Below are 13,228 nucleotides of genomic sequence, written 5' to 3' on the forward strand. Positions count from 1 at the left end.
AATTCTAAATAGAGAACATCTTTCAGGCACTACTGGGATCACTTAAACCAACACAACACCACTGTCGCAATCTACTCTCATAATTCATATTTATTTATATTTCAGGATGTCTTCTACATCTTGTTTAATTCTATCCATTATTTTTATTTGGATTGACAAAGAGGAACTCAACACCGGAAAAAAATGGTGTGGTTAAGGTTATTGAGATTGTTATTTAGAAGTATCCTTAAACACGTACAATCTACTTGAAGCATTTCCATACAGTATTGAGTATGTCAGGTAGATGTGTCTATGGAAGTTGTTGGTTTGAGGCACTGCTGGGATTTTAACCCGGGATCTCCTGTTTAAGGCACTTTGACCAACTAAGCCACAGCGTCAACATTAATTGTTGTATCTCTTATATGATAAACCTAAGATACACCTGCTCCCCCTACTGTACAAAATCACAATAAGGGAAATACATTATAATTCGGTTAGAAATACATTCTTTCCATCTATCCATCTATCTATCTGTCTGTCTGTCTATCTGTCAATCTGTTTATCTATCTTGAAAAAAAAAAACAGGAAATTGAATCAATTTGGTGACGTCATTGGTGAGCGCCTATGCTGGCCTTCGAAATGGGCTCGACTCCTTAGCCTTGATTTCTTCAATTGTCCCTCCGCATATCAACTTTTTATAAAGAAAAGCCTGTTCGCGATGACATTTGGAGGTACGTGCAAACAACGACTCAAAGCAGAGCCATATTTTATAGGCATTTCTGCCCATTGCCATGTTAGTTATGAAGACTGAAGGCAGTTAATGTAGCTTGTTGTAGCTGTGTTAGCCGTGGAGCTAACTAGCCGGAACCTCTGGGCTGGTGCCCAGAGATACATTACAGAGATAGCTTAACTGTCTCATATACCATTATTTATCATTTGAACTCACTTATACGTTTAGTGTTCGTGTATAACATGTCATTCTGTCACTTTCCTGTGTTTATGCTAAAATGACGACTCGAATGTGCTAGCTAACTTTAGCCAAGTCAGCCACTGTGCTAGCTAACGGTAAACATGGTTACTCTAAAGGGAAGTGAAGCGGCAACTGGAAGAAAACTCTTGACATTTATAAAGCAAAGGTTTCCTATACAGTGCTGTTCAGGGTTTTGTTGCAGTAAAAAGTTTTACTGAGTATTCTGGACAATGTGTTTAATGAAACCAGGAACAGACTCGAGTCTGAATCATAGACAAACATAGAGCTGTTCGAAGTTACATTTAGCATAAATAAGAACACTTGCTTCTTGGTATTACTTCCAATGACAAAATGTAATGTTATTATCCACATTATCTGCTTAATGAGCGCAGGAATGTACACCTGTCATGAAAAGGACAACAGAAAACAGTTGATCAAATTTTCGTTAGTTTTTTTACGATAGAATATAATTATATAATTACTGTAAAACTAAGAGGTAATCGCTGAGATGTTGCTTGTGCTATATTTTCTGGTGTACTTATTTTTTTGTGATTTAACGGGATGGACGTCCTGCAGCTTATGCTGAACAATATCTTAGCATCATACATTACATTACAAAAGAGAGGTACTTTTTGCCATTTCACATTTCTGATGTTGGGAAAGCCCACGGTGTTTGAACCTCCGGTGGGTGAGTCATTTAGGCTCATGCTCTCCACCCAAGCTTTGCTCAAACTTGCAAAACTTAAAATGAAACCCTAGTCAAGATGCCAAATGTTTCTGGATTAGCTATATTTTGATTGCTGGATTGAGAGTAAACTATACTTTACACATCTAGAAATAGTCCACTAGATAGAGTGATACAGCAGAAAACTGTTGGATTGTTTGACATATTGAAAAATCATTATATTATTCAAACTTGTATTCATTCTCAAAGAAGAGTTGGTTTAACAGACACATACTATTTATGATACTATCACTGTAGAATAAGATAAGATGTGTGAATTTGGGGCTGGAATCACAGGTCTCATGGATGATTCATATTATACAATGATAATAAGATCCTGTTTTTTTTTGCTTTTTGTTCCAGGTGAATTGGTAGACAAGGTCAGCCAGTTGATTTCAACACTGGTTCCTGTGCAGGCTGACTGGCTTGCAACTCTCACTTCCTGTGCAGTACAATAAAGCTACTTGCTTGGTCAGAGGATTGCGATGAAACACGCTCAGGAACGCAACCAGGAGTGCCTGCCTCCTAAGAAAAGGGACCTCCTGGTTAGTAACAGCAGTGGAGGTGGAGGGGCAGGAGGAGCCGGGGCTGCAGGGGGGGGCAGCAGCGGAGGTGGCAGTAGAGCTGGTGGAGGTGGTGTTGGAGAAGATGATTTGGTTTCCATCCAGAACTCTGCAGCCAACAGTGACACTCAGGGAGGATCACCGTCGGGAGAGTGGCTGCGAGCTCAGCCAGGGCTTCATTATGGGATGGAGAATTCTGAAGGCGTGCCAGTTGACCAGTACAGTATGCTGTACAAAGTGGCTCTTCCCTCTGTCACCTACGCGCCTACCAGTCTTCACCCAGTGCTAAGCCATATCTCTCAAGCCTACACTGTACACTCCCCTCTCCTGCAGCATCCAGGCCTTTCCTACCCTCCCCTTGGTTATGCCCAGATTCCGCATTCCTCTCTCCAGTTTGTCAGTTCCCCTTATGCAGCCGTACCTTACGCTCTACCCCCTGGCTTTGTCCCGGGATCATTAATCTCTCCCTCAGGCACCATTCCTCAGTCCCATGCTGTCTCCCACCTTGTTCCCTACCCCTCTGTCTTACCAGAAGGTGTTGTTTCCCCACCTCCTCAGGCCCAGGTAGCCACTCATACCTTTGCCAAAGTTTCAGCATCAGAGCAATCTGCCCAGCAGCACCTTGGTGCTGTGGGAGTTCTGCCTGCATCAGAGCTCGGCTCTCGAGGGATGCCACTCTTCTATCACCCTCAGGGCGCCAGGGCGGCCACCAGAGACTCCCACAGTGCCCAGCAGGACAATGAGCCAGAGATGAATGGAGGCGATAAAGAGCAGGGAGCGAGGGAAGTCGTACTGGACTCTGCGTACACTGCCAGAAATGCACGTCTGCTGCAGGTAGCATCCAACTCTGCAGCCCAGGAGTACAGCCAGGACAGAGGAGGGCTGAACCGACGGCTGGAGGAGAGGGGCTCACCTGGCCAGCGCAGCAGCCCAGACAGCGACCTGGAGGTAAGACACACTGATAGTCTCCTCATGAGACACATGATTCCTTGTCAATCTCTTTTCCTAACTTTTAGCAGTAGATGGGAGAAATATTTTTTTTATCTAGAGACTTTTACATGGGAGGAGATTAAGAATAACCTGATTAACAAGGTTTTTCCTTTTCCCTGCTCCTTTCTGATTGGTCTGTTTATAATATTGTTACATGTTGCAGCTCGTAGTTCTTAAATAATTATTGAATATTCTAGAGTATGTTTCTTAACTGTATCTCAGTATTTGAATGACTCAAGTCGTACATGTTAATATTAGACTCGCTTCCTTCCTTAATTTTGTGCTGTGGTTCCGGAGATCATTTGGTAACCGCTCACACACAATTGCCACTTGGTGCCTAAGCTTTGTTCATTATGGTTACATGGAGGTGTACAGTAAATAAATACCAAATAATGGCCATTGCAAGCAGCTGCAGATTCTTATGATCTTAGGACATAAAAAAAAACAAGAAAAGGTATGGCAGAATAATCGTACCTTTTTCATTTTAAGCTAAAAAAAAAGGTTTGAAGAATGAGATGAATAAAATGTATTTCTACCTTTTAGGTGCAATAAGATGCTGTGATTCAGGATGCTACTGTGGGATCATATTTGGATGTGTTGGGAAATGTGTAATTTAAAATGTTGTTTCAACAGAATCAAGTGACACATATTCCTCTTATCTACTTCCAGGTTCAGCAGGTGGTTGGCCGTTTGGCTTTCTCTAGTCAAGTGCGGAAAGAGGTGTCCTTTGCTCCTTTAAACCTCTCTCAGAGAGCCAGAGATCTCCATGGAGAGAACACAGGCATGATTTCAGGTCGGACTGCGTTCCCCACTCACACTGCGAGTTACAGTGATCCCAGGATGGCCGCTCTCCAGCAGCAAGCAGGACCACCCGGCCACGCTGTGGTGCTGGCCAATGGGCAACCAGTTTTGATTCCCTTAGAGTATCACCTGCAGCACCACCCCCAACCCCCCCAGCAGCAACACTACCATATACAGTCTAACAACGCCTCAGTCGCCATGTCCTCCCCTAACCCAGGCTTTAAAGCCTCGGATTCTTCAGCCAGAGTGTGCCTCCTTGAAAGGGTGGAGCCGACTCCAGCCCAGCAGCAGCCCCCCCAGCAGCCCCCTGTCCAGCCGGCAGCGGATCAGGCCTTAGCTTTGAGCCACGCTCCTGCCTCGGCTCCCAGCAACCCGTCTCACTTCATGAAGGGAGCCATCATCCAGCTTGCTACTGGAGAGCTGAAGCGCGTGGAGGACCTGCAGACTCAGGACTTTGTGCGCAGCGCCGAGGTGAGCGGGGGGCTTAAGATCGACTCCAGCATGGTGGTGGACATCCGTGCCAGCCAGCAGAAACCAGGTCTGGTTTCGCTTCACTTCACTGTGGGGGAGCAGCAGAGCAAAGTGACCATCGACGTGCCCCCGGAGCACCCCTTCTTCGTGTTCGGGCAGGGCTGGTCGTCCTGCAGCCCCGAGCGCACGGCGCAGCTCTACGACCTGGCCTGCCACCCCCTGCAGGTGGGGGACGTGTGTGTGTCCATCACTCTGCAGCAGCAGCCTCAGCCTCAGCAGCAGAAACAACCACAGCACCATAACTCACAACAGCAACAACAACAACAACAACAGCAGCAGAACATGTCCAGGACTTTAAGCAAAACCAATGCTTCATCAGGGCCTGGTCACCAGCTCATGGGGCCCCCTGCCCCTCAACAGTCCCGGCCTCCATCTCATTTCAGGCCGGACCGCATCCACAGAGAAAGACAGAGGGACGGTGAGAAGGAGGCGGTCGATAAGGAGGAAGCCACGCATTACGGGGCCGCTGGGCTCTCCGAGTCCCCCATAAGACCAAGTAGGACCTCAGCAGAGCACCCCAGGAGCCACAGCAGTTACCACCTGCACACAGAGGGCTCTGCTTTTGCAGGGGCCGGGCTGGGAGCAATGCAGGCTGCACTAGGTGCTTCTCAGAGACGCTGGTCCTCACCTGGCCTCCAAAGATATGGTATGAAGGGAGACGAAGGGCCACGCCCTCAAATAAGCACCTCTGGACACACGAGGCCCTCTTTCATCCCCCAGGAGGTCAAACTGTCTATTGAGGGGCGCTCTAATGCAGGGAAGTAGCATCACTTTTGGTAGCACGTGAAAGAGTCTGACAAGGAGAGAAAGAGGAAAAAAAGAAAAAAGTGCGAATGTAGCCTCAGATTGTTTGAGATTTTGCACACCTAGATTATACAAAAATACAAGATCTTTGTCTATCTGGTGAGGAGTTCTGGTTTGTTCGGTCGTCACTCAGCCAAAGGACACGAGCCTGTGGTTTCCCAGCCAGCTCAGGTCTGACAGGGAGCTGACGAGCTGAGTAGAAAGTATGTAGCGGATCCAATGCCCACCATAGTCCTCGCACACTGCATTCCTCTTCCTCCCTTCCTCCCTCCCTCCTTTGTCGCCACTTCCTCATTCCCATGCTTGAGGTTACCATCACATTCAGAGCACTCTTGTTTCCTCTTTGGAAGACCAAGGACTACGAAGAATGTGTTAGTAGCAGAGTGAAGCTACACCTCGGCAGGTTCTGATGTTTTTTAAAGATCCCAGCCAGCGATCTTTCATCTCCTCCATTCCTAAGATCCTGTTTTCTTCAGAAGCATTTACCCAAAAAACGAGTGCAGTTGCTGACGCAGCGGCTCCTGCAGTGCTGTTGGCACTGTTGATGCTAACTGTCAGGTTATGTTACATTATGCTTTTCTGGCAGGAGATAAAAAAAACCTCTGCTGTCAGCAGAGATAGTCTCTCCCCTCCTTCCTTTTCAGGAGGCGAGTCTGCAAAGAATGAGATCCTCTCTCAGGCGAAGTGTGGCACGTCCCACTTGTCTTACAATCGAAATAGTGATAAATCAATCAATGTGTCTGTTCAGCAATCAGTTTCTACTAAAAAAAAAAAAAATGAGCTCATGCCCCCCTCGGGTATAATCTATGTTTGTGAATGTGTTTGCATAAAAGCCAGAAATTGGAACAATGCTTTGTTCTCTATGATAAGTAGAGATATCCTGCATTCCAGTATCATCAGTGAGAATATCCATAGTGTTGTCCTTAGAAGAATCACTTCCTCAGCAGTGTCAGCACCCCCCCCCCCCCCCCCCCCCCCCCCCCCCCCCCCCCCCCTCCTCTCTATACCTCAAAGCTCTCTCCACCAAAAGCAAATGTGTGTTTTTCAGAGGAGGCACTGGCTGGTCCTCACCAAAGCCACCTGTGAGAGAGAAACCCTGCATGCGAGTGGGTCAGCGACCAGGTTTTTGTCTTTGCTCCGTTACCAAATGAAAGCAATATTTGTTTTACAGCACCCGGCCGTACGGCTCCCCCTCAGGGAGTCTGTCATCGTGGGCTGTTTTTATATCCAAGGTGTCAGATCTGACCCTTTTTTGAACCCTGACCTTTAAAGGTGATGCACTATTTTTGGTGTTCCTTCAGTAATTCTACACAAGCAATTATGCATGACCAATTTCTCAAGAACTCCTTGTAGAAGCTTCTCTTTGATTCTCCATCTCACTGATGATATTTTTATCTCAAGTGCATCTCCAAGTTGTGATCATTATCTTCTGTCCTCCCGTCTTGTGTTTAACAAACACGGTCCTTTGCTTTTGTACTAGGGTATATTGTATCCAGTGGATCTTATGATTGTCTTGGATGATGTCACTCATTGATTTCACACTGACCTTGTTGATAGGAGTCACAGTTCAGTAGGTGTTTGTCATTAATGAAGGGAATATGTTTGAAGTATTGTTGCCGGTGTTTTGTGGTGAGAGAGCGCCAAAAGAAACTGACTTGCTTTTTTTTAACGCTGTTTACAAATTAGCCAAGATGGATGCTGCAGTTTCCTCCTCCTGACAGATGTTCATCCTTTTGTCACTGGAAAATCCAAAAGGGTGAAATTGAATATAAGTGCAATTAGACCACACATTAAATCATTCAGAGGTTTATAATCAGACAGCATTCCTCACGCAGACATTCCCATTGAAAAGTAAATCACACAGTTCCCTTTTTCCTGTCGTAGAGCTTTAACCTCTGGGAAAACATCGTGTCACTTCTCACGCGTTATATTTCTTGGTTGTCAGTTCTGTGTGGTTTTTTTTCTGTCCATCAGCCTCATACAAAAGTGTTGTCTGTCTGTCCTCTCCAACTCTCTCATGTTCTCCTCACCTCTCGTGGTTCTCCGAGTTAACCGCCTGACCCTCTGTCAGCAGAGGGGGGGGGGGGGGGGGGGGGGGGGGGGGGGTCCACAGAGGCAGAGGCAGAGACACATCAACTGGGAGACCCTTCCTCTGTGTGTTGTCTTTATACGCAGCTTTAAAGGACAGGTTCACATGTTTTAAGTATCTTCAAACTCTTCTGACATGCCCTATAGATGTAGATTGCCCTGTTAGACATAAATCACTTGAAACATGATAAATGGCTCATATAGATAGTGTTATATAACGTGCTCTATTATTTTTAGGCAGTCCTCACTGTTGCGACCTGATTGTGTATTTGCAAGAGTCTGGTAATAAGATGCATATCATGATAGAGGCGTTACACTTTCAATGTGTCGCTATATTGAACCAGGCCAAGTATTGGGATTTCTAATATATCATTTTAGGAAAACTATCGTATAACGATATGCATTCAGCTAAGTAAGCATCATAACAGTGGGATCTGTATTTGTATATTATTGTAATACTCAAGTATCAATATTTTCTAACCGTCTCTATTGTATTAATCTAGGCTTGAAAAATGTGAACCTTTCCTTTTTTAAAATGCTCAGCAACGGGGTCGAAGTCAAGAACACGTCTAACCATCCGAGGCTCATCACATCTGGTTCCTGCTGTAAGCAATATACATAAAACCTGCAAGCATTTCACTCAGTCGTGGCGTCTTCTATGCAGTAAACTCAGTATTGTACGCTTTATTGTCTTAAGTTCAACTCTGTGAAGCAGTAGGGCAGATGCAGTCATTTTAGTCTAATGTCTGGTTATAGAATGTTGCTTTTAATTACCTTTTTGTAATACAAACCAGTATTTTGTTTTGCTAGTTTCTTTTTTTTCTCGGTAGTCCCAATATTCCTATATTCCAGGAAGCTTTTACTGTCGGAGAAAAAGCACTCTGTGTCACTCATTTTCTTGTGTTCTTTAAGCATTCATTTTGCCCCAATTGCTACACCACTTCAACATTTAGTTAATCACAATGCATTTGTTGGGGTTTAAATAGTGTGACTCACTGCAGACCCTCACTGCAGACCCTCCTGTTCTGCCTCGAGCCTTTTGTGTTTTTTTTTTTGGCAGTGTCAGCCACGTTAAGCAGAAAAGCTTCTTCTCCCAAGATGTCCGATTAAATCGTATTCACATCACTGATCGTCTGTTGCTGTGAGTAATTGCACTAAACGCCCTCCTTTTACAGTGTTTTCAACTTCTAACTGTTGGTAAATTGAAGAGTTTGAAAATGAAAAGCACACAAAATCACAGAGAAATTGCAGGTTGTGTGTGTTTCTGTAGATAGCTGTTTTGTTTGTTGTATAGATAGCTTTGATGATGCTTGTCGATAATGCCTTAAACTCTGCTTTGTACAATGTGTGAAATCGAAATAATGGAATAAGGCTTCTGGTAAACGTGCTGTTCCATTTTGAGACTAAGAGCAAATCAGAAATGTCTCGCTCTGACACTTTCACGCTTCGGAGCACAAATCCATATCTCTCAAAGAGTGACGGTTTATTCCTTTTGAGCCCAAGACAGTTCTTCTATGAAACCTGCAACTTTGTGTTAGCGTGCCGTTTTTCTTCTTCTTTATAAATTCCTTTACATTTTTAATACACTCTTTTACTTGCCTTTCATTCCTGTTGTGTGTAAATGGAAGCTCTTCTCTGCACTTTTTACAAGGTGTTTACAAGTGTCAGCAAAGAAGGGCAGTCCATTATTTCCAAACACACGCTAATGTTGTTTTTATGGTTGCACAAGTTCAGTAGTTTTTTTTTACCCTTTTTGAATTAATGGATAGTGTTTGATGTCTTGTGCTTTCCCCCCCCCTCCCCCAGTCTCTGGACAACAGACTCTAGGTTTTTAGTAATAGGATAAGACAGATAGCGCTCCATCGGTGGTGATGTCATGGTTTATCAAGTCTTGTGACGCTGGCAGTGGGGATCGTAACTCCTCTTGTGAACTACTTCCTGTTTGATCCAGCATTTAATGCAAAAGTGAATCTAGGAAGATGTAGGTGTCTGATGTCCAGTTAAATGGGGAAAAACAAGAACGGTTCAAAGTTTTAGAGAAGTGTATTTTCAGATTTATTTTTGGCACAAGGCTTTTTAAGTGACGTGCAACTATCAAAAAACAGCATCTTTTTATTTTTAAAAATGCCTAAATCTGCAAAATATATGCAATGATGTAAATGTAACATTCAATCCTCAAGTATAATCCAGGTTGTTAAACTTTGTATAGTGAGTTTTAATATCGTATGGCCGTACCAATATGTATTGATCTTTATCAGAAGCCTTAGAGTTGTCGACCGAAAGTGCTCCCTTAGAATACCCTACACCTACCTGACTTTAACAAAGCATTAATATCTCTATTTTGTTTCATTTCTGTTTGTACGGTTTTTGAATAAAATAGATTTGTACTGTATATTTGTACCTCTCTGTGAACTACTTAGGGCGGTTTTGTTTTTGTTTTGCTGTTTTAATTCTATGTACTTTAAGGACACAAAGATATTGTATTTTTATTGTTACAGCTAACTTGGAGACATTGCATTTACCATGTTTGTTAAGTAAACACAATATAATATATATATATATACAAATATAAATATAAACTATTATCCAACCTGTGTGCTGTGTTTCTTTGGTTGCATTTGTGTGTTTTGTACTTCTCTTTATAAAACCATGATAATGCTGCAGATGGTTATGGGGGAATTCATTTAGCTTCTTAATACGGGGTTAGGGAGTTTAAATTAGATTTGAATGTCAAAACTTGATCTTTACAGTATCAAGTACAGCTGGCAAATGCATTTAATGTATAGTAACTTGAGTCTTATAAGCAACTCAATGTAATACAAATCTAACCACTACTTTATTTTAAATGCCACCAAGTATATAGCATTGAAATATGAAAATTATATTTATTTATGTGGTTTAAATTTTGATCTGCAATGTACAGATCATTTTAAGTGGTGGGATTTGCAAAACTTGATTTTGATTTATATTTGGTTTTGATATCTGATCTCAAAAATCATGTAAATTAAAAAAAAATGTACTTCAAGTTATTGAAATTGAACCAATTTAAAGAAACCCATGGTTAAAATTGCACTACTTGAAATTGCCTAAACATTTAAAAAAAAAAAGCTAAATTTAAACAATCAGATGGAAGGTTTTCAAAGTAAACGACTGATAAACTGTGAATTCAGTGGCATTTAAATGTCTACTAAGCTGTAAGTATTTCATGGTGACTTCATTTACATTTGCATGCATTATTTTATTCCTCAAAACCTGCCATGTTTCTCTATTTATTTTAGATTTCGTGGACTAGAACCTCAGAAAGACCACAAACGAACAGTAAAGCATAATTATTCCTAAACATTGAACGTTAAACTCCACCTACCCTTTGCATTTTAAGAGAACACCTCTTGTTAAAGAAATGCTTGGTCAGCGTCTCCATTCAAATCAATTGTGCATTTGTGTGTATAAAGCAAAATGAGGGAAGCGAGACTGGACAATACCATTATAGTAAAGTTAATGTTTATTTCCACATTCTTTACCAGGTTTCATCACGATCTGTACATCTGTTACTCCAGTAACAGGATGGCATCCAGTCAGAATGCATTGATATCGCAGCAAGCATGAATGTTCCCATTAGCAGTTAGCTCATTCATTTGGCCTTTGTTCAGACATTTGTTTTGTAAACATGGACATTGAGAGGAAATCCTGATAGAATTAATATAGAAAGGCCAACATTTTCTTTTTTTTGACAACATTTTTCTTTTGAATAAACTGTAAAAAACAGGCAGGCATAAACTAACAGTACACAAGCTCATATCGAACCATTCTAGGACAAGTGCAGTTTCACGACATGCAGTGCTTACCTAATCCATTCTGAGAGAGCTGCTCATAAAACACCAGCACCACTTCAGAGTACTTCCTCTGCAATAATATGTCAGACCACAGGCGCCACAGTTTTCTGTCGCCCACGTCCACTGCAGGACAAAGGGGATCACAGCAATTTGAAAGAGCAACCTCTGAGAATACTCAGTATTCATAGTGTGAGAAAAGAGAGAAATAATGACACCTGAAGCCTCAGTCTGCCCTCGGTATGTCATGAATCGGATGGCAGTGAGACCCTGTTGCTTTCATGTGCTGAAGTAGGAAGATAAAACACATATCCAGAGACAAAGTGTCTCTAGAAAAGTCACAAACCTGCCAAAAACTGTTGCTATCACATCGTAAGATAGATCTATAAATGATTCTTATGGACCAGGGTGTCATCTCGAGGTTCAGAGCCCTCTCACTGAGTTCAATTGCCTGAGAAGCTAAACTCTTTACATTGAAGTCGCATTCTGCATAGTTTCAGTGAAAAGTGAATTAATCTCCCTTGGAATAAATAACACATCTGTTGCATAGAGGTTTGATGCACTCCTAGGAAAGCCTCTGAGGATTAAACCAAAGAATATCCCGTATTTTATTTGACCTCTTTGTTAAATGTGCTGTGACAAAACAGCCAGGTAGATGGACTCTTGTCTAGGAGTGACTCAAACAGAACCGTGTCTCTGATATTCTTTGGAGAATATTTCAGAAACTGCTTATTGTAAATGTTTACATCTGAAGTTCAGAAAACTGGAGGTAACCTTACAGGCAGGAAATTAAACAAGTAATATCCAGACATGGCCTCGAATTAAAACTGTAATGTAATGTAAAAAATGTTATACCACTGACAGTAACAAAATAACCCAAAACATTTTCACAATAAAAATATATTCACATCATATTGCATAAATATGTGCTGGAATGAGGTTAATGAATTAATAAAAATCTCTCTCCCAGTATGGGCTGTATGTATCATGAGATTAGCCCCAGTGCTCAGTAATGGTCGGGATCAAAATATAAAACAGGTACACAAGTTTAAAATCTGTTCCTTATATGAATCAATAAATAGCTTCCATCAATTTTGCTGATGGAGGATATAAAATAACCCCAATTTAAGTGGTACAGCTCACGTTTACTGGAGGTAAAACATCACATGCAGAGGAGGCATTATTTGTGTATGATCCTGTAAATAATTACACATTTGATGTTGTTATTAACGCATGAGGAAAACCAATGTGTCTTTGTGGGCAGAATTCAAGTAAAGTATCATTTTATGAACATTGTGAACACTAGATGGAACATTTTAGCACATTATTCCTTAATGTGGAAATATATAAGAGGTAACTAATGTATTGTACAGTACAATAACAGCAGCACAGACGGAAGTTTTATGAGCCTTGGAAAAGCTTTGTAACAGAAAAGGTAAAAAAAAAAGAAATGACATTGGCATAATATTTGGAGTGTAACGACGTAGGGAAAAATATTTGCAAATGTAAAGAGACAAATGCATCAAGTTGTACGACTCAGGAGGCGAGGGGGAATGGTGCTCCACACTCGGCGTGTTCAATAGGACAAAACATTCAATTTCCTGTGAAGTAGCATTTCTATCAAACCTGGGAAATGTGGAACTGCTGTGATTTTAAATCAGTTGCTCCAGTGAATGTTTGTGTCCTATAAAATTGCCTGAGTGATCAACGAAACACTGTTATCGTGGGAAACATCCCAGACCCTCTGTCCAGTACATGAAGAGCTTTGGAAGCTTGGAGGTGGAGCGCAGTAAGCCACGAGACAGCTGAGGTAGAAGAGTTTGACTGAATATGAATTTCCCAGGGCGGCAACTTGGAAAGAGAGAGAGAGGTGTAGCTACCAGTAAACCCAAGTCACTGGGCTGGCGGAGTACCGGGGGGGGGGGGGGGGGGGGGGGGGGGGGGGGCT

The 13,228-nt window shown here is 42.3% G+C and overlaps 1 protein-coding gene across 1 annotated transcript; it reads left to right on the forward strand.

Annotated features, from left to right (window-relative positions):
- The first annotated feature begins 604 nt into the window (after positions 1-604).
- On the forward strand, positions 605-7,444 carry atxn1l (ataxin 1-like). The gene is made up of 3 exons (XM_034116502.1): positions 605-710; positions 2,037-3,184; positions 3,896-7,444. The coding sequence occupies exons 2-3, from the start codon at positions 2,159-2,161 to the stop codon at positions 5,321-5,323; spliced, it is 2,454 nt and encodes an 817-aa protein (XP_033972393.1). The 5' UTR covers positions 605-710; positions 2,037-2,158; the 3' UTR covers positions 5,324-7,444.
- Positions 7,445-13,228: the final 5,784 nt, after the last annotated feature.

Source organism: Trematomus bernacchii, unplaced genomic scaffold, assembly GCF_902827165.1.
Source record: "Trematomus bernacchii unplaced genomic scaffold, fTreBer1.1, whole genome shotgun sequence".
NCBI lineage: Eukaryota > Metazoa > Chordata > Actinopteri > Perciformes > Nototheniidae > Trematomus > Trematomus bernacchii.

Coding starts and splice junctions, on each gene's coding strand:
- atxn1l (XM_034116502.1), top strand. CDS start 2,159: ATGAAACACGCTCAGGAACGCAACCAGGAGTGCCTGCCTCCTAAGAAA. Junction 3,185..3,895: donor GCCCAGACAGCGACCTGGAG/GTAAGACACACT, acceptor ATCTACTTCCAG/GTTCAGCAGGTGGTTGGCCG.